Here is a 21,029-nt window from a genome sequence, read left to right on the forward strand (position 1 = left end):
TCTGGGTCATCAGACATCATCAATGAGCAGTCTCGATATAAAAGGTAAATTCTGCTTTATGTATTTATTTGTTCTTCTTTTCAAAAAATATTAAAGATATTAAAATAATGAAGAAATGAAGAACAATTCATGTCACAAAAATCTTAGAATATTGTGGTAAAAACTTGTTGCATCAACAATGTTCTTAAACAAAAGTCACCCTGGGTAAATTTCAGGTGAATAAATTTAGCTTTAAATGTGTGATGCTACAGACTTTATTGTATTTATGAAGAATTACCGCATCTGTTCATATTGGGGTTTATAAAATAAACCAACAAATTAGCAAAATATCATTTATTTAAATGACTGACAAACAGCAAATTTATGATTAAAACCCAAACATTCTCCATACATGAAAAATTGAGCTCATTGTCTTGTTGAAGGTACCAAAGCGTCTGCAGCCTGGATCCACATTATATTAGTGATGCTGGGAGTTATAATTCTCTGCAGTACAATCATCATCCTTGAGATGTAAGAGCCTTTTCTAAGTTGGTAACTCACAGCTGTAGACCTGCTGGTCTCTGTTACATATTGCTGTTTGGAGTTTAATATTCATCAACCTTATCTCTGCTTCTTTCAGCTGGATCAGACTCTCCAACAAACCACAAGAGGTAAGCTAGATACACTCATTGGTTGTGGCTGTGTGTTTATATTATTACTCAGTATCACAATTTTGGTAACCCCGAGGAGAAGGTTTATTAGGTCCAACATCTGCATGGACACATTTTTCACACACCTTTTTTGGCTTTTACTGGCTAAACTGCTCAACAAGGCCAACCAGCTTTTGTCATTTTAGGCCTTTGAATCTTTAGTGTTGGCTAATAACTTGTTTTTGCAGGTTGTTATTCATCTGATACCTGCACCCCTTTATTTTCTCCTGTTACATTTTTTCATGACCTTTGATCCTCTTTCCTGTTCCTCTTCTTCCCAATTCTTTTTTACCAGTGTATTTTGAGTATTTCCAATTTTCCTTCATAACTCTATCACTTTGGTCTGGATTACAGAAATTGCTGAAAAGTGAGCTTTCTGAGCTGGAAGCAACCCTCAGGTTCTTTGCTCATCCTGACCACATCATAGGCTTAGGATATGAATCATAGAGGAGTTGTAGTAGATCAATTAGAGTAGAGGAGGGGTTTCTAGGTGACTTAAAGAGAAGGTGCAGAAGTCAGATGAGGTTGCTCTGTTAACCTACTCTCAGAAATCACTGGATCTTTGAGCCATCTGCTCATTGCTACATGGCAGATCCCATGTCTCTTTACCACTGATCTGACAAACTTTATTTTCCTTAAGATGTGATCAGATGTTTCTTTTAAAATATCTACAGGCAAACTTCTAAGGTTTTTCTCTGCCCATGACTGCTTCACAGTTTTTCTTGTTAGGACATGATCCTGGGAAATTGGATTAAAGTTTGCCAAACACACTATATTTGATTGAGTCTAAGTCATAATCTGTTGCCTATTGAGTACCAAACAGTCTTTAGGTTGGTCAATGTCCATTTTGTTCCTCAATACAATCAGCACATGCTCTTTAAAGCCTTTTCAATCATGAGATCGAGGAGTAACTTATTAAATAGTGAAATGTCAATATGAATCATATTTAATCCCTGACTGGTGAGGTTGATGGTGTTACAACTCCATCCATGTTGCAACTATACCTGGACTCCCCTACATCTCTGCATTGATTACTTGTATGAATATATATCTAATTACCAGAGTTTTAGGTGCGATTATGAATGTTTTAGGCTGGTTTAGCGCCACTAAAATAGACTCAGTGACATCCATGGACTGTAGCATCAGTGTTTTTGAAAAACATGTTTATGTTGTTTCCTCAGGCAGTGCAGAAGTAACATCATTTGGTTCAGTCATGTGTGAATAAATGGAGAAAACATCCCCATTATCTAAAGGTTTCATATTTCCCCCTAAACCTGTATCAGCCTCAATATGCTGCAGAACAACAATACGTTTCTTTTTGTTTCATGTCAGGAGAAGAAAGAAGAACCAGAATATGTCAACAATCCCAACAGGACGAAGGCAGCATGACCCAGAAGTACAAGGAAGATGTCAAGTTTGCTGTCATTGGAAGTCCTACTTATTAAAGGGGCAATGCCAAAGCACTGAAGCACTACTAATCCATTCTTTTCTTCATATTGTTCTAGATTTTTGAGTTTCATCTCCCCCCATTGCATCACAAACTTGTACAAAAATATGTTTCAACACTGGAGCTCATTCTGGAATATTAGATTAAATGCATCAAGAAAATATTGAATTTACTTGACATAACTGGCACATTTAAGACTTAATGTAATATATTTTACACAGTTTCAGGGTGATTTCTGGTTTCACTTTACCATCTTAGATTGTAATTATGTATGCAATTTGTTGGTAATACATAAATACCTTTTCTGAAAAATGTAAACTATTTTAATTTACACAGTTTACTCTTTACATTTACATGTTACACATCAGTTTGTATGCCATCCACCCATTGCTGTCCGTCCGTCTGTCCGTCCGTCTTCTTCCGCTTATCTGGGGTCGGGTCGCGGGGGTAGCAGCTTCAGTAGGGAGGCCCAGACGTCCCTCTCCCCGGCCACTTGGGCCAGCTCCTCAGGAGGAATCCCAAGGCTTTCCCAGGCCAGCCAGGAGACATAGTCCCTCCAGCGTGTCCTGGGTCTTCCCTCTGGGCCTCCTCCCGATGGGACGTGCCCGGAACACCTCACCAGGGAGGCGTCCAGGAGACATCCTAACCAGATGCCCGAGCCACCTCAACTGGCTCCTCTCGACGTGGAGGAGCAGCGGCTCTGCTCTGAGTCCTCCCCGGATGACTGAGCTCCTCACCCTATCTCTAAGGGAGAGCCCAGACACACTACTGAGAAAACTCATTTCGGCAGCTTGTATCCAGGATCTCGTTCTTTCGGTCACGACCCAAAGCTCGTGACCATAGATGAGGGTAGGAACGTAGATCGACCGGTAAATCGAGAGCTTCGCCTTTTGGCTCAGCTCTCTCTTCACCACAACGGATCGGTACAGCACCCGCTTCACAGCAGACGCTGCACCAATCCGCCTGTCGATCTCCCGCTCCATCTTCCCCTCATTCATGAACAAGACCCCAAGATACTTGAACTCCTCCACTAGGGGTAACACATCCTCCCCAACCCGGAGAAGGCACTCTACCCTTTTCCAGCTCAAGACCATGGTCTCGGATTTGGAGGCACTGATTTTCATCCCGGCCACTTCGTACTCGGCTGCGAACCGCTCCAGTGAGAGCTGTAGATCACGCCCTGATGAAGCCAATAGGACCACGTCATCCGTGAATAGCAGAGACGCAATCCTAAGGCCACCAAAACGGATCCCCTCAACACCTTGGCTGCGCCTAGAAATTCTGTCCATAAAAGTTATGAACAGAATCGGTGACAAAGGGCAACCTTGGCGGAGTCCAACTCTCACCGGAAACGAGTCCGACTTACTGCCGGCAATGCGGACCAGACTCTGACACTGGTTGTACAGAGACCTGACAGCCCTTATTACAGGGCTCGGTACTCCATACTCCCGGAGTACCCCCCACAGGATCCCTCGGGGGACACGGTCGAATGCCTTCTCCAGATCCACAAAGCACATGTAGACTGGTTGGGCAAACTTCCATGCCCCCTCCAGAATCCTGCTGAGGGTGTAGAGCTGGTCCAGTGTTCCACGGCCAGGACGAAAACTCTGTTTTCCATTGCTGTTATATTTCATTTTTTCTTTAATGCTATAAAACAATATTATGTGTCGATCTTTAAAAAATATATTTGTAATTTTATTGTTTTGTGGGGTTTTTGTGTTTTGTTTTTACATTTTGTTTAAAAAGCGAATAAGGGTCCCTTGTCTGCTTAATCGGCTACAAACTGGCATGCCTGGATATGCGAGCCAACATAGACCTTGACTCTCCCTTAACAGGCATGTGTTCCCTCACTATAACAGTAATGGTGATCGCCATAGGTACTTTTGTGTTGCAGAAGCTTTTCAATCTAATGTGGATTTTTACACCAACACCTTCTGCTCCTTTAGTTTGACTGCCAGCATAAATTGGAGTTTGAAAACTATCTTCTATACAGTTGCTCAAATCACCCGTGCCGACCCCGCAACAAATGCAAGTCTTCTTGTTCTTTTTCCTACAACACTTTCCCACGCATGTGCAACGTGACTTTCTTTACTCTGGTTGCAGCATTAACGTGCCACCCACAGGCGTGACATACATATTACAATGCAGGTTCCTTCGGCTTTGTGTGGTTTCACCTTTATGCTCAAACTTTTCTGTGGGGATGCCTCAGTCAGCTCCATGTTGATGTAGCCTAAACTGAATTAAACTCTTTAAACATGCAACATGCTTTGTATGACTGAAAGCTAAAGCTGTACATCACACTGAGCACAGGCTTCCCATTGTGGCAAATGGATTTGGTAGCAAATATGCTGTGGGGATGCTTTTTGCAATGGAACAGCAAAGTCGTTCATAGTGATAGAAAGAGCTAAATACAGTAGGTCATGTATAAAGAAAACCTGGTAGAAGCCACAGAACACTTTGGAGCAGAGGCTTATCCTCCAACAAGATAATGACTTTAATCTATAGCCAAGGCTACAATGGAATAGGTGAAGAGATGTCAAACTCCAGTCCTCGAGTGCCAGTGTCCTGCAACCTTTATATGTGTCCTTGGTCCCAACCACCTGAATCAAATGACTGAATAACCCCGTTCAGCATACAGTCAGCCTATATATTGTTGTGCAATTATGCACGGTTTAAATTTATTTAATGTTTAATAAATAACTCTCTGTCTGTTAAGTATTGTCTGGACGATATCAGCTCTAAAGCTGATATCAGGACAATAGTTGAAAGGGATTGTTATGCCAGAAGCTGTTTGAATATGATTATTATTATTAATTGTAATTTGGTGTTATAATTTTAATAATAGGTTATTCAAACTTAAATTGTAGCAAGGGTCTTGCTCAGGGACCCAGAGTGCAGGCGCTGGGGATCGAACCGAGTACTTGCATCCTTCTCTGAGTGCAAGCGCACTGCTCTAACCACTAGGCCAACACTCCCCGTACACTGAGACGCAGCCCGGTAGGCAATTTGAGGTTAAGTGCCTTGCCCAGGGGCACATCGACATGTGGCATGGGGAAGCTGGAATCGAACCCACAACCTTCTGATTGCCAGACGATTACTCAACCCATGAGGGCTGCCATGTGCGGCTCCGCGGGCGCCGCACATGGCAGCCCGCTGCTCCCCAAGGGTGATGGGTTAAAAGCAGAGAACAAATTTCGTTGTAATGTATGTTTCAATGTATGTTTCAATGACAATAAATATGATATTACTAATAACTCTACTTATAATAACTATCTGAAATATAAACTGAAGGTCACCTCTTTATATTGCTATGATGTCTTTGAAAAATATTGAATACAAACCTGTTCCATTCAACCTGCCTGCTTAAATAATTCTGATTGGTTATCTTGTGTGATGCTTCAAATGCAGCTAAAAAGATCCCCTCACAGTTGTGTTTGGTTTACAGTCTCAGGCTATTTTCTATCCATCATTGATTGTTCTGCCTGCTCTGTTGTTTGTAGACACTTTAGAGAAAGATTTTTGACTTTTAGTCTTAGAACATCATTGGTTATGCTACCCAAGCGTAATTACATCGCAGACACAATTCAGACTCAAGAGGGACGAAATCAGCAGTAACCTTAGAAAAGCAATTGTTGCTGCCAATCATTCAAGGGGGCATAAAGTGATTTCTAAACAATTTATAACTCTATTCTATATAGAAAGCATCTTTCACAAGATGAAAATGATTTAAACTATTGCCAAAACCTTCCAGCAGTGGATACCCCTTCAGATGAACTATAAACAAAACTATGGTAAATGCAGCACATTAGCACAAATACCTCGTGCCGACAAAGCCATGGTCAGACAAAAAATGACAACTTCAAATTCAAGCTGCAAATTTTTCCTCTCATGCTGTTTAATCTCAGGGTGTACTTCATTTGCTTAGACTTTTGAATTTCACAATTCTTTTTAGAAAAAAGGATTTACAGTAAATATGTTGTGTTTTTTTTCCATACTTAAGGATGGCTGTAAATAATATGTTATGTCTTGATGTGTAAATCTTCCAGACTGAAAGAGCGTCTAATTTCTTTTAACTAAGCCAGTAACTGTGTAACAAAATGTATTGTGTGAACTATACACTGTAACGTAGTTTCTTTGCTGTTGCAAGTAATGTCTTGACTTGCCATTTCTGTGGTAGAGTAAATACATTACGAGGAGTAGCACTACAAAGATTATCAATAGTGATTATTAAGATTTTGGAATCACCATGTAAAAGATATTGCAGAAGTTCTCTCTTAGAAAATCAACTGTATAATAAACAACATTTCAGGAGAACAATATTGTTGCTTCCACTAGGAAGGGTTGTCTTCCTATTTTTATGTTTTAGTGAATGTAGCATCATTTAAAACACAATAGAATACAGATAAGGAAGGTCGGGTATTTTTTTCAGAAGCTCAGACACAGAATGAGAAAAAAGTAAACATCTGTTCCTGTGTGTGTGTATTTCAGAAAATTCATTGTGTATACTAGTTGAAGTCACAAAACATAACTGTTGATTGATCTTTTATCTTACATTATCTTTAGAACTGTAAATAATCTCTCCAAATTTAACTTTCCTAATACTCATCTACTAATGTGCCATTTGTAAGATATGTTGAGGCTTAACGCTGAGATTTAGCCCCAGATTCCACATCCTCCATGACTGTTCCGTTCCGATCAGGTACGTGAATGTCTGACCGACCGAGCAACTGCTTTGTTATTTTAATTAGTGAGAACAGTTCCACATTTACCGTGACTACTCAAAACATCACCGTCATCAGACTCGTTCCCTGTTGTTCACTGTCAAAATACAGAACAACTCTAATTTTCTGCTCCGTTCCGGTCCGTCTGGCTCCAGTCGGGTTAAGTTCCACAATTGCAATCGTAGCAAACAGTAAAAAGAACTTCAACAACCACCGGCTTGTCAAATTTAAATGGTTTGAATAGAGATTGTCAACCACAAGTTAAATACATTTTTTTTATATTCACAATAAAATTAACTTTCATTTAAATATCGGATGAAAACAACTTATTTTGGACCAAATAAGGAAGCAGATTTGTCATTTTAACATTTAATTTGAAACTTGGTAATCCTCTCTAATTAGGTTTGGATTCTGCTTGTAATGATGATGATTCCACATGCTCTCCTCGAGCAGCAAGAAACTTTGGAGCAGAGCTAGATGGAGTAACCGTGAATGTAGCAGGCTTTGCTTTTCAAGCCAATATCACGATTTCAAGCTCTCTCTGGAAACGAACACTGACTGCTGGAAATAGGGATCAAGCTCTGGCAAACTTTGTACAAGGACAGCACAACTTGTGAAAGAGGGTCTGGCACAACATCTTTCCAAAGCACCACCCACAGAAGTCTCCATTTTTGTGGACTCTACAAGTCCACAAAAATGTAAACTGGTTCGGTGAACTCACATGACCCCTCCAAGACCCAGGAGAGGGTGTAGAGCTGGTCCACTGTTCTACGGCCAGTATGAAAACCACACCGCTCCTTATCAATCCAGGATTCAACCATCCAACAGACCCTCCTCTCCAGGATCCCTGAATCGTCCTCCCTAGGGATGCTAAGGTGTGTGATCACCCTAAAGTTAGAACACACCTTCTGTTCACCCTTCCTCAAGAGAGGGACCACATCCCCAGTTTGTTGCAAATATCCTTTTAATAGAACATCATATTTTTAATTTTAAATACAGTGGAAGGAAGCACACACCGTTTAACTATATTTGATCATTGAACTAATGTAATGTTTTTATTTCATGTTTTTATTTTCCAATGTTTTATTCCTACTGTATTTACTTGCTTTTATTCTGTCTTTATTTTTCCTTTTTTATTCATGTAAAACTTTTTTACTAATTGTGCTTTACCAATATACTTACATTGCCATATATTTTTAAGACAAATGATTCAAACAATTGGCATGAGCAAGATCACATCGATTATTGATTCTGAGTGTCGGTTTTGATACATTTTTTATTATTTGCCTAGTTCAAAATTGTATTTCTACAGACATTTGCCAGTATCTCATGCATTTCAACTGCTGGTTAGAGGACAAAAAGCTGCTAGTTGTTGCTCCAAACTATTGGCAACTTTTTTATAGTAGAACCAATGGATAAGTATGAACGTAAAATTCAAAAATATGTTTGGTGGGTTTGCTTCTGGCTTGCCATCAGTGAATGGTAAAATTGTTTACTTGAAATAATGGATATGACGTGAATATAAAAAAAAATAAGTTGCAACACAAAAACCCTCATAATCCAATAGTTGAATCATCTGATACTGAATAGTTATTGAATGACAACATCCCTAGTATATAACAGATTAATCTATGTATGCATGCATCTATGGACCTAATGTATGTCCTATTTGTTCTTATTTAATTTATTGTCTGTGTGTGTGTATGTATGTGGTGTGGGGTGGGGGGTGGGGGGTGGTTGAGAATTTAGGTTTTGAAAGTATTTTTGTAGACGTGGAGTACGGTAATCAAAGTTTATACTTCTGCTTACTCTTTTTCAAACAAAATTAAATGTGACGTAAATGGTGTAAATCTTGATAATAACTTAACATGTTTGATATACACATGAAAATTTACATACCAACTTCATTAAAATTGGTCAATCCTAATATCCCAAGTTCATGCATTTAACTTATTTCAATATAAATCATTTGACACTTTATAGGGTTCTTGATATTTTTAGAAAGTTAAATTGAAGACCTTTTAAGATTATTATGACAGAAATGTTAGACCAATTTGACACGATGCAAAAAACATGATGCATTGTGTCCCATAAATTCCAAAAAAAATGATGTATTAATTTAGTCACAATATTTATTTTTTTTAAATAAAATGTCATATAAATTCAGTATTTAAACACATAGCAACACTGTATCTTTTGGGCTGTACAGTGTCACAGTGGGTAGCACTGGTGCCTTGCAGCAAGAAGGTTCTGGGTTCTTAACAACTTTAAGTGTGTGTATAATAAGAGGAAGCCTCACTAAATTTGTGCATCTTATTTAGGTAATTAATTACTGCGCATGTGTCTGCGTATGCTTAAGAAAGCTGAAGAATCCTTTTTCTTTTCTCGTTTCCTTGAGCCGTGATTTATGGTTTGTAAACAGTGTATTTGGGTTTGATCTACTCGATTCATCATGGTCGTTAATAATAATAATGTTGTCGCTCTTCAGTTTAACTTTTCTCTGCACTTCCTCAGTGAAAACCTTCTTGTTTCTCCTTGTTCTTGGTCAGTCGATTGAACAGCAGTCTGCTCACTTCACATTCCATTCCAGCTTCAGACGTACTCCGCTCCTGTCAGACTACTAGAAGAGGTACAAAAAAAGACTGTAGTTGAAATGCTCGCACAGCAGGTGGAGTCGAGTGGAGCTGGTGTAAAAAGGGCCACAATTACCTTAAACGCCTGTCAAGTTTTCTAAACCACGTTAGAACTCCCTATAGAGAAAAAAAACCCAGATAATTTCTAATTTTTGCCTAAGTGTTCATACTTTTTATTTTACTTTTTTTAGTTTTGTTGGTCAATTCTCATATTCATTCTACTTTTATGTTCCTGTCCTCTAATTAGTTTTTCGCTTGCTTCCCTTTTTCACTTCTGTTCTGATTCAGTCTGTATCTTTGGACAAATCATCACTAGCTCCTCCTGAATATATTATGCTGTCCTTTTGTCTGTTTGCAGCTGCTGGGGTTACCACTTCATTTGCTGGATTTTTGACTTAAATAGTGGATTACGTCTGTTCTAGGTTTTGCTCAAAGTAAGTAATTTGCTTCAGTTTATCAATTAATTGTAACAGTTTTTAGTTGATTTTCAGATCTTTGGACTTTTGTTCTAATGTAGAAGTGAGATTTTCAGCAACCTCAAAGCACAAAATTTCTTCTCTGCTTTCTTTTTTCACTTTTATGACTCTAAAATATACAAAGGCAAATATATATGTTTAATTATTCAATGGCTTTTCCTTAATTTTATTGCTTTCTATATTGTCAATACATGGTGAAGAAATCAAAACCATGAAGCAAACCTATGTAGTTTTATTTTGTAAACAAAAAATTGTGAAGAAACTCAAAACATATTTTATATTCTTTAAAATAACCCCCGCTTGTTGTAATTACTGTTTTGGTCACTCTTGGCATTCTCTCAATGGGATTCATGAGGTTGTCGCCTGAGATGGTTTTCCAACAGCCTTGAAGGAGTTTCCACAGTTAATAAAAATAAAGATGCATCCTTGAATGAGATGAAGAGTCCAAACCTTTGACTGGTAGTGTTTATATATATATTGTATGTTGAACAGCATTTATTTAGGTCCAGATTTTATGAAAACCTTTCTTTCCAGGAGGACGATCAGAGTCTGATGGCAGCTCTGTGTGAGAACGTGCTGGCAGTCAACATGTTACTGAGTGTCTTCTTTCTTCCCAGTGAGCTGTTTGTTTATTTCTTTTCATTTGAAGATGTCACATGAATAATTTTAGTCTGAAATATTTGATCTTGATATGGTTTAAAATATCTTTTTATAAGATGCTGCATCATATTTTGCTGCCAATTATGTTCATTGGTTCGTTTTTACAGGTGCTTTGGCTGGTTGTCCCAATCCAGTCCTCTTTGCTGACACACCTGGGCAGATTGAAGCACTGAGTGGATCTTGTTTGAAGATCCCATGCAGGTTTAATTCAGCGGATTCCAGATATGACAAGACCAGAAGTATTTATGGAGTTTGGTTGAGAGGCACCACAAATTTTAATGCCAACCCAAGCCCTGTCATTTTTAACAGCAGTGGCTCAGTTAACATCTATTCACTGAAAATGATCGGAAACCTGAAAGAGGAAAACTGCACCACTCTGTTTCCTGATTTAAGCACAAGTCATGCAGACAAATACTTCCTCCGAATTCAGAACTGGCCATTTAGGGCAACAGCTACTTGTGAGCCTGTTCAGATAAAAGTAAGAGGTAAGAAAGGTTTTGTTTTATTATACTATAATACTGAGGTTCAATGTAAATCAGAATGATTTACTCCTCTGACATATCTGGATGATTTTTGTTCCTCCAATAAGCCTATGCTAATGCTAATTTCTCAGAAGATAATATTTCAAAGAAGCATAATTTTGTTTAAAAACTATATACATTTATTTTGCAATTTTTTTGAAAATGTATTTCAATAATTGTTATTTCCTTTTTAAATATCAAAGGAAAGATCTTCATTGGCATTACAGAAATCAAATGGCTAATATCATTACTGCCCATCTTTTTTATTTGTCTGCTGGTATTTTGGTGATTTATCTTTAGTAATGAGCTAAGACACTTTACAACTTTAATACTATTTTGAGTCAGAAGAAGCATTTTGGTAAAATTTAAATATTATAATATAAACTACTGAAAAAAGGAGTAATTGATTGTCTTTTAGGATTTAATTTATGTAAATGAAAAGTTGGTTCATAAAGTATATATATTAATTATTTAAACTGTTGACAAATGTAGAATCGTAGCACAACCCTTTTCAGCAACAACAACACATGGTGTCTATGATTTTAAAAAAGATGCTAACTTTTAAGCTTGGTATTGTGAAATCAACATTGATTCAAAACAATTATTATTATTATTGCAGTGTTGGGGATAAAATCAGTTTATGAAACCTTTTTCCAGATGTTTTATTATATTCATGACAAGAAATGTAACACTGAACAACTACAAAGAGCACCTACATATTTCTAATGTTTGCAACAAGTAAACTATTTGACACCAACTGGCGACTGTTAAGCCTTTATTGTAAATATTTTACATGGTATGTTTAACTTTGTAAACTGTCTGTATAATGTGAAACTCCCAGATTCTCCTTGGAGTCCCAGCATTAACATCCCTGCTGATCTGAAGGAGCATCAGTCTGTCACTATCAGCTGCTCAGCTTTGACTCCCTGTCCACACTCACCTCCTGAACTCACCTGGAATCTCCAACAAGACTCTCACAGACAAACAGAGAAAAACACAGAGGGAACCTTTACAACTAAAATCCAGGAGACCATCACTCTGTCAGACACACATGATGGATACAACATCAGCTGTTCTGCCACATATCCTGTGAATGGAGGAAGCAAGACAGCAGAGACAGAAGTGACTCTCAGTGTTTCATGTAAGTGATCCTGTCAGCACGTCATGGTTCAGCTGTTTCTGATCAGTAAAGTTAATGTGTGTCCCATTTTCCTCAGATGCTCCTAGAAACACCTCAGCATCCATCAGTCCATCAGGTTTGGTGTCAGCAGGTAGCTGGGTGGAGCTGAGCTGCTCCAGCAGAGCCAAGCCTCCTGCCAGCTTCACCTGGTTCAGGAACAGCAAACATGGAGCCATTAATGTATATGTGGGGCAGGTTTACAGCTTCAATGCTACTGAGGGAGGAGAGTATTACTGTGAGGCTACAAATGATCTGGGTGATGATGCATCATCAACAGTCTGTGCTAGCATCAAAGGTAATTGATAGTTGTACGATAGTTTATTGAAAGACACATACAACAATAAATGCAATGTTTGAAACAATTGCTATGTTCAAAAGTTGAAATGTTGATGCAACTGGATGTTCCAAGAGAACAATGACCACAAACACAATTCATAATTAATTCTGTGACAGAAAACTAACCTGAACATTATTCAAGACAGATGGTGTGATCGTTGCTATCAAAAAAAAAAAAATACATTTAATTGAGCACTATAATATCTGGGGAGAGAGTTGTCAAATATCCAGTGAGAATTATGCCAGAGTTGAAAAAAAGCATTAGTTTTTTCTGTTACTTCCTGATGAATGATGAAGGTGAGTATATGCAAACTTCTCAAAAGCAAACATTTTCTGACAACAGCATTCTACACATATGGTCATGTAAAATAATTAGCACACCCAATAGCTATTCAGTGGCATTATGAAGAAATATTTAAATGTTGATGCCTAATCTTATTTTTATTATTTATCTCTAGAAAAAGTAGATCTAATTACTCACTAATAACCAAAAAAATCAATATTTTACTCTTTAGATAACCAACATAACCCAAATTAAAGAAAAGGAAGCTTTGGACTGCTTAATGAGCATAGAAAGAGATGGAAGCCTCAACATTGAAGTCTACAGGAAACCTACTCACACAGACCAATATCTTCTTTTTAATTCTCACCACCCACTGGAACACAAACTTTCATCAGAACCTTACAGCATCAAGCCTAACATGTCCCCACTAGGAAAGGAAGGAACAACAAGTAACAGAAACAAGTCAAAGATGCTCTCCAAACCTGCAGATACCCTAACTGGGCTTTTGTCAAATCAGCAAGGAAAGCCATATTGTACATCACAGAACGTGGAGAAGAAACCGTAAAAACATTGTCATCCCATATGTTGCTGTAGTCTCTGGAAAATTCAGGAGTGTTTTCTCTAAACACAAGATCCCAATTCATTTCAAACCCCATGGGACCCTCAGACAGAGGCTGGTCCATCCTAAATTCACAATAGAAAAGTGCAATAACTTCCTGACATCTTTTCAAACATAAATCTAAACTATTCATAGGTCGCTGACATCCACCTCCTCCACTTCTCCACTGGTACCTACAGTTTCCCCTCTTACATTCTTCTCCTTTATATTTTTCTCTTCCCTGTCTGTCTCAGACACAACCAAACTTCTCATAAACATGAAATTCTCCGCTTGTCATCTTGACCCCATTCCATCTCCCCTCCTTAAAACCTGTATTCTCACCCTAGTCCCTCTCATAACTCATATCACAAACACGTCACTTATCACAGGTTCTGTCCCATCCCCCCTGAAACTTTCCACCATTATACCCCTACTGAAAAAAACTGGCCTCAATCCTGATCACTGTAAGATTTGCAGACAGAGGCAGAAACCTTATGGACTTAAACTGGCCAGTGAAGCACAGAAAACACACCAAAAGAAGAAAATCAGACTGGATCTGAAAACTGTAGAGCTCTGATTTTTATATATTTTTCAAAAAGGGCTGTTCTTACATTTTGAAGCAGAAAGGCAGGGGTTCCACTTTCCTGGAACGCTCAGTCATCTCCCAACTTAACCAACACCTTCACACCTCTCAGATGTTTGAAACTTTTCAATCTGGATTCCGTACCCACCACAGCACAGAAACTGCCCTGCTCAAAGTCACCAATGACCTCCTCGTCGCCGCTGACTCTGATTCCATGTTCATCCTTCTTCTCCTTGACCTCTCCGCTGCTTTCAATACAATAAACCACACCATCCTTCTCCACTTCTCCAATTTTTTGGATAACTGGTACGGTTTTGCCGCAGGAACAATTTGTTCGGGAGTAGCGAATGTGCAAAATCCTGAAAATGCTTTCGAGCTGCATTTTTCCACATGATCCACTATTTTACATCGTCGCTGTGCCTACACCGATTTTTGTACAAACAGAAAAATGAGCTCCATAGTCCTCAAAAGCCTGCTGATACTCACAGTGAAAGAATTATTTTGATATCTCTTATACTTTTTCAGCTAGAGCAATTTGTTCGGGACCGTTTTTAGAGGATTTTTGAAATTCCTTAAAAATACCCTTTAGATCATAATTTTTTACGCCTTTATTAAAATATTTACTGCAAAAACTGACAGTTTGTCTTGTTGTCCTATCCGTTACGAAATAAACGGAGAAAAAATTACGTCTCTACCATTTACGGATCAGGAGATATGGAGCGTTGTTTGAGGCAAAGTATTCCATTTTATTCCAATGAGGCAGAGTCTGAGCAAAGTCTCTGCACTTCGGTAGAATGGTCAGCTGCAGGTGTGAGTGAGTTTCCATGACGACGGAACTCTGCTGACCAGAGGGACAGACTCCATTGGGATAAAATCGCAACTTTCGACACCCACTGCAGTGGCTGTGATTAATGTAGGAATCTGAAATTCGCACAGTCACTTCTTCTTAACATTTAAAAATTTTCATGTGATTATCAGTTATGTGTCACTTTTCTGTCCCATTTTGGATTTCACATGCTTTCCTATTGGGCCTTTGCTTCCAACAGGACCTGGCATGATGCCCAGACACGACCCAATTGGCCAACACAGCACCACCCACCCGTGGGAATGGCGCTTCACACCATTTTGGTCAAATATTGAGTTTTGGGCCCAGCTGTGGTGAGGCTGAGTTGCTAAAGGAGGCCGATCTGACACATGAACTTTGGTCACGTTTGGTGACATTAAGTATTGGCACCCCTTTTCGAGGCACTTCCCAGTACAGGATTTGGACCAAACTGACCCGGTGATCCTGAACACAACCCTGTTAGCAGCTAACGGTTAGCATGTTGCAAACCGGATGTAGCTCTAGGAAGGTCCTACAAACTTCTGCTTTATAAAGTCTGTACCTCCTTTATACAGAATGCTCCACAATAAATTTGGGCCTTGCCGCGTAAAGCATCTCCAAGTTAGGAGGTGTCAAACATCCAATGCTTTTCAATGGGGGCGAAACCCCTTATACTCCTAGAAATGCAGGCCCACATATGGCTACAGTATATTCAAGTTTGAAGTTCTACTTCTGCTTTGTTAAACAATTCAGTGTTTAGAATGAGTTAGGAAATGTTTGGTGCCATTCCCTCAGTTTTTTCTTCTTCTAATCATTCAGCTTTGTTCTTTCATGTTCAAATTCTTCAACTCTTTCAAATTCTTCAACTTTTTTAACTTCTTCAACTTTTTCAACTTCTTCAATGCTTTTCAGCTATTTTTTCTCTTCTTCAAAGATTTTCTGCATCTTTTGCTTAGTCATTCAGCTATCTGCATTCACAGTGCATTTTCGTAGGAAATGCAAATTTTTCTAGTTATTTATGTGTTACCCCTTAAACAGGTAATTTGCCATCATGGACTCCAATTTCACTGTTATGCTGATGACACTCAACTTTACATATCAATACAATCAATCACCCCAGTCATTGTCTACTATCAACCACCACATCTCAGACATTAAGACCTGGATGGACAATAATTTTCTAAAACTGAATAGCAACAAAATAGAACTCATCACCGGACCAAAATCCCTCCTTCCTTCTGTTCAAAACTTCAGCATCACTATTGATGGTCACAATGTTTCTGCCTCCTCCTCCATTCGTATCAGCCATACCACCAAAACATCTTTCTTCCACCTCCGCAATATCGCCCGCCTCCATTCATCCCTCTCCCAGTCTGCAGTTGAAATCCTCATACATGCCTTCATCACCTCCAGACTCGACTACTGCAATAGCCTCCTCTATGGTCTTCCTTTCAGTCATCTCCAAAAATTACAAGACATACAGAACTCTGCTGCCCGCCTACTCACCCGTACCCGGTCCAGAGATCACATCACCCCAGTCCTCCAACACCTTCACTGGCTCCCTGTCCAATACCATATCCAGTACAAGCTTCTTCTCCTCACCAACAAGTCCCTTCATAATATGGCCCCTCCATATCTGACTGATCTCCTGAAATCCCACCGCCCCTTCTGCTCCCTCCGCTCTGCAGACACCAACCTGTTAAATAATTGACCTGTTTACGGTCACCCCAGGTTCTTTTATTTGATAATGTGGTGTTTCTATTGTAGACTTCTGTAGTAATAAAAAGACTCTTGAAACCGTAATTATATTTTACCATATTTAATCTAACAAGCAGAGGGATGTTTACAGCTTCAGTACTGGACTCTTACAACAACCCAACGCAACAGGTGCCAGAGCGCCCCGTTCATTCCTCACACAGACATTAAGTAGGGTTACACCCATTCAGGGGCATGCCCAGTATGATATCAGTGTTCTGTTCATCACATTGGTGGAGAAGATCTCGCTATAATGCAGACATGTCTTTGCTGACACATTTTCCCCAATCATTCTTTCCAATCCAAGTATGTCGGACTCTGTGCCTCCAGAGTCCGTTTATCTGTAATTTCCATGGCAACCAATTTTGCAGTCCAGTCTCTGTAATCTCATAATTTCTAACAAACCTCCTCACACCCATCACCCGCACTAAACACCGGACCTTTGGAACCGAGCCTTTGCTGCTACCACCCTTTGGAACTCACTGCCCCAAACCATCAGGAACTCAGACTCATTACAGAACTTTAAATATCATCTCAAAACCCACCTTTTTAAACTTTTTTGTATATTTCTGTATGTATTAATTTTTTTGGAAAGCATCTTTGAGTATCCAAAAAGCTATATATAAGTTTGATGTATTATTATTATTATTATTATTATTATTATTAAAGACAAAAAATCCAAGCCTAAAATGAGCGGAGTGGCTTATGCAGTTCAATGCAGTGAGGAATGTTCTGATCTTTATATTGGAGAAACCAAACAACCTCTCCACAGATAAATGGCACAGGAGACCTACCTCCTCAGGACAGGACTCAGCTGTCCACCTGCACCGTGAGAACAAAGGACATGCTTTTGAGGACCAAAATATTCACGTTTTGGACAGAGAAGACAGATGGTTTGAGAGGGGTGAAGGAAGCCATCTACGTAAAACGAGAAAAAACAACTTTAAACAGAGGAGGAGTGCTCAGGTTTAAACTTTCAAAAACTTACAGCTCATCAATAGGTTTGATTCCTGTCAAGTTTCACACAAATTTACACCTCCACACGTGAACGCAACATTTCTCCTGTGAGCCAGGCAAACGATGAGCCATTGCGAGGGACGATCAATTCTAGGTTAATCAACATGCGAATCCAAGCTCTAACGAGGCTTTGCATGCAGGGCTATAAAGCTTGGAACTCCACTCTCCAGATATTTTGAATTCAGAACGCTTCCTGGATGGGAAGTAAAACATCTTCAGCTTCAGAATTGAAGTCCAGTTGTTTTATTTTTAAAGATCATGACCTAGATGACTGAGAATCTACACCAACGTATGTTGGAAGTAGTTTTGATTGTCTTCCATTTGTGGACTATTTTCTGTGCAGTGTAAAAGGTAATTTAAACTTTTTTGAGACATAGGTAACTCCCTGACCAGACTCATTTGGTGCTACAGTCTTCATTCTGAAGGTCTATGAGAACTCTTTTTATTTTGACATTGTGTTCACCCCTACTTCAATAGTCAAGAGCATGAGGTTTTAAACTTGGAGTAACTTCTTCAAAATGCCGGGTTAAAATGTTGTAATCCTGTGCACCTGATGTCACGTGTCTGTGTGCAAGTTTAGCAACTTTAAATGATAATATATGCTGGGATGCCCTAATCTCGCTCTCTGTCTCTGTCTCTCTCTTTCTCTCTTTTCGGGAATGGCCTTTTATCACAGGCATTTTCAAAATATTTCCTTTGGTTTCAAGTATGGTTATAAGAAAAATCTAATAAACATATTTCCAACTGTTAAGAAAAATGAAACATGCTTCAAATGTTGTGCTGATTATTCCATATGATTGTATTTTGCTTTGCTAAATGTGTGTCTGATGTTAAACCTCAGATTCTCCTTGGAGTCCCAGCATTAACATCCCTGCTGATCTGAAGGAGCATCAGTCTGTCACTATCAGCTGCTCAGCTTTGACTCCCTGTCCACACTCACCTCCTGAACTCACCTGGAATCTCCAACAAGACTCTCACAGACAAACAGAGAACAACACAGAGGGAACCTTTACAACTAAAATCCAGGAGACCATCACTCTGTCAGACACACATGATGGATACAACATCAGCTGTTCTGCCACATATCCTGTGAATGGAGGAAACAAGACAGCAGAGACAGAAGTGACTCTCAGTGTTTCATGTAAGTGATCCTGTCAGCACGTCATGGTTCAGCTGTTTCTGATCAGTAAAGTTAATGTGTGTCCCATTTTCCTCAGATGCTCCTAAAGACACCTCAGCATCCATCAGTCTATCAGGTTTGGTGTCAGCAGGTAGCTGGGTGGAGCTGAGCTGCTCCAGCAGAGCCAAGCCTCCTGCCAGCTTCACCTGGTTTAGGAACAGCAAACATGGAGCCATTAATGTATCTGTGGGGCAGGTTTACAGCTTCACCTGGTTCAGGAACGGCAGAGAGGGAGAAGTATTTGTAGGAAATATTCTCAAATTCAGAGCCATTAAGGGAGGAGAATACTACTGTATGGCCATGAATGATCTGGGAAATGAGACATCTTCAGTCATTTATTTTTCTGTCAGAGGTAAATTATTAACTATATTGAACCTATTTTCCTCAAACATTTAAACTAACCATCTGAGACCATATTTCATTCAGCACATTCTGTTTATTTCGTTAAGGGTCGCTGTATGGGCCTCTTTATTGGGGAACGATTCCAGTGGGATGTTTAGTGTTTGCCTGTCTGTTTGCTATTCTTTGGTGAGTACCGGACATTTTTGTGAAAAGCTAAAATTAAGTCAGATTTTCCAAATGTTATGTTTCAGATCCATGTGTACATTGTTCCCTCCTCAGTGTGACTTTATTACAACCAAAGTGATATGACCGTTGGAAATTCCACTTTTTCTGTCTGGAGTTTTGCAGAGTGAAGGTGGTTCACTTGAGATTTATCCTGTGGTACAACAGGAGTAGTTTACAGTAGTTGTGGACTGCATTCATTTTAAAAACAATCTGTAACTATGGTAACAGGAAATCTTAACAGCAGGTGAGTTTTCTGGATTTTTATTAAAAGAATAAGCTCGGGGAACCCGACTCTCGCCAGATGGATGTAGTTCTGCCGAGCTCCACACGTCTCCACACATCCATCTGGAATCTCTGCTTTTGGGAGGGATTTCAATACCACATAAAATGGATGAGCCAATCAGGATCGCCGGGCAGGATTTTCGTTGATGTGATGTATCAGAGAAGTGACTGTTTGGATTCAAACAACAATGGCGGCTCGCAGCAAGGAAGCAATCAGTAACAATAGCCACTTTACCATGGCCAGCCTGGGGCTTTGCGAATCATGTGTAGAGTTTTTATACATATTTACCCAACGATTCAATTTACAATTTATTTTAATTCTGCTTAGACTTGTCAGGAGCGGCAGAGACCCGCTGACAGGCAAGCCTGGCCTGGAAGACTGCAATGTTACGGCCGATGTTTTTGCTGTTTTGAGTTTCTCTCTCTCTCTCTCTCTCTCTCTCTCTCTCTCTCTCTCTCTCTCTCTCTCTCTAAGGGTAATTCTTTAAAAGAACGCCAACATCAGTAATTTACTGACATCTCGCTATATCCATGATGGCGGCTGTTCTGTTTTGGTTTTCCGTATGTCACTATCGGTGTCAGGGGATGAAATCCATCTGGGGAGAGTCAATTTAAAGTTCGGGTGTGAGGCAATAAACAACTGGAAGTGCTCACTAAAGCCACTTAAAAAAGGAGAAACAGGTTAGCGGTTACCAGTAATCTGTGAGATGAGAAGATTACTGAAAGCTGCCAATCATCTCTGGGTCTAGGAGCTTGCTCTGGATCTGATAATTAGAACCTGGGGCTTAAAGCGAATTCTGATGGAAACAGCCACAGAAAGTGGGGCAAACATAGAGTCTCCCAAATACGGTAAACAGGTAATCAGAGTGAAGGCGTGAGTCATACACAGTGGACAGAGGCAAGAAGGAAAAAAAAAATCTAGAGGGAAACGCAGAGGCCAATGTTAAGGAACTGGTTCGTAGGTCTATGTCCAGAAAACATTTAGTCAGTCGTACAGGTGCTACCTTTCAGTGTTTATCAGACAGGATACTTCACTTCTGGATATTTGCACAAAATACCTCCTAGAACAGCGTTATTGTTTTAACAACATTGCAAACGTCCATGTTTTTTCCAACTGTCCGACGGAGGGAAACTGGAATGCAAAAAGGTGGCAATGACGTAACTCCCTGTAAACCTAAAATGTGCAGAAACTGTTGGTTCGTTTAAGTCTGACTGAAAATGTTTTTGTGCAGTGTAACTTTTGATAAAATGAATGAATTATTTAAAATGGTTTTCTTT

At 39.4% G+C, this 21,029-nt stretch overlaps 1 protein-coding gene and 1 long non-coding RNA gene across 2 annotated transcripts; both read left to right on the plus strand.

Annotated features, from left to right (window-relative positions):
* Nucleotides 1-434: 434 nt before the first annotated feature.
* Nucleotides 435-2,407, plus strand: LOC118556832. The gene is made up of 3 exons (XR_004927407.1): nt 435-510; nt 620-650; nt 2,022-2,407. It is a non-coding gene; the product is annotated as an uncharacterized LOC118556832 (long non-coding RNA).
* A 7,435-nt stretch (nt 2,408-9,842) lies between these two features.
* Nucleotides 9,843-19,109, plus strand: LOC105922376 (myelin-associated glycoprotein; the record flags this gene model as incomplete). The annotated part of the gene is made up of 7 exons (XM_036125780.1): nt 9,843-9,924; nt 10,501-10,582; nt 10,734-11,111; nt 11,989-12,288; nt 12,365-12,622; nt 18,564-18,863; nt 18,940-19,109. Coding segments are annotated over exons 2-7 (1,470 nt in total), but the record flags the coding sequence as incomplete, so codon positions are not given.
* Between the last annotated feature and the right edge of the window lie 1,920 nt (nt 19,110-21,029).

The sequence above is a fragment of the Fundulus heteroclitus genome, chromosome 21 (assembly GCF_011125445.2).
Source record: "Fundulus heteroclitus isolate FHET01 chromosome 21, MU-UCD_Fhet_4.1, whole genome shotgun sequence".
NCBI classification, from domain to species: Eukaryota; Metazoa; Chordata; class Actinopteri; order Cyprinodontiformes; family Fundulidae; genus Fundulus; species Fundulus heteroclitus.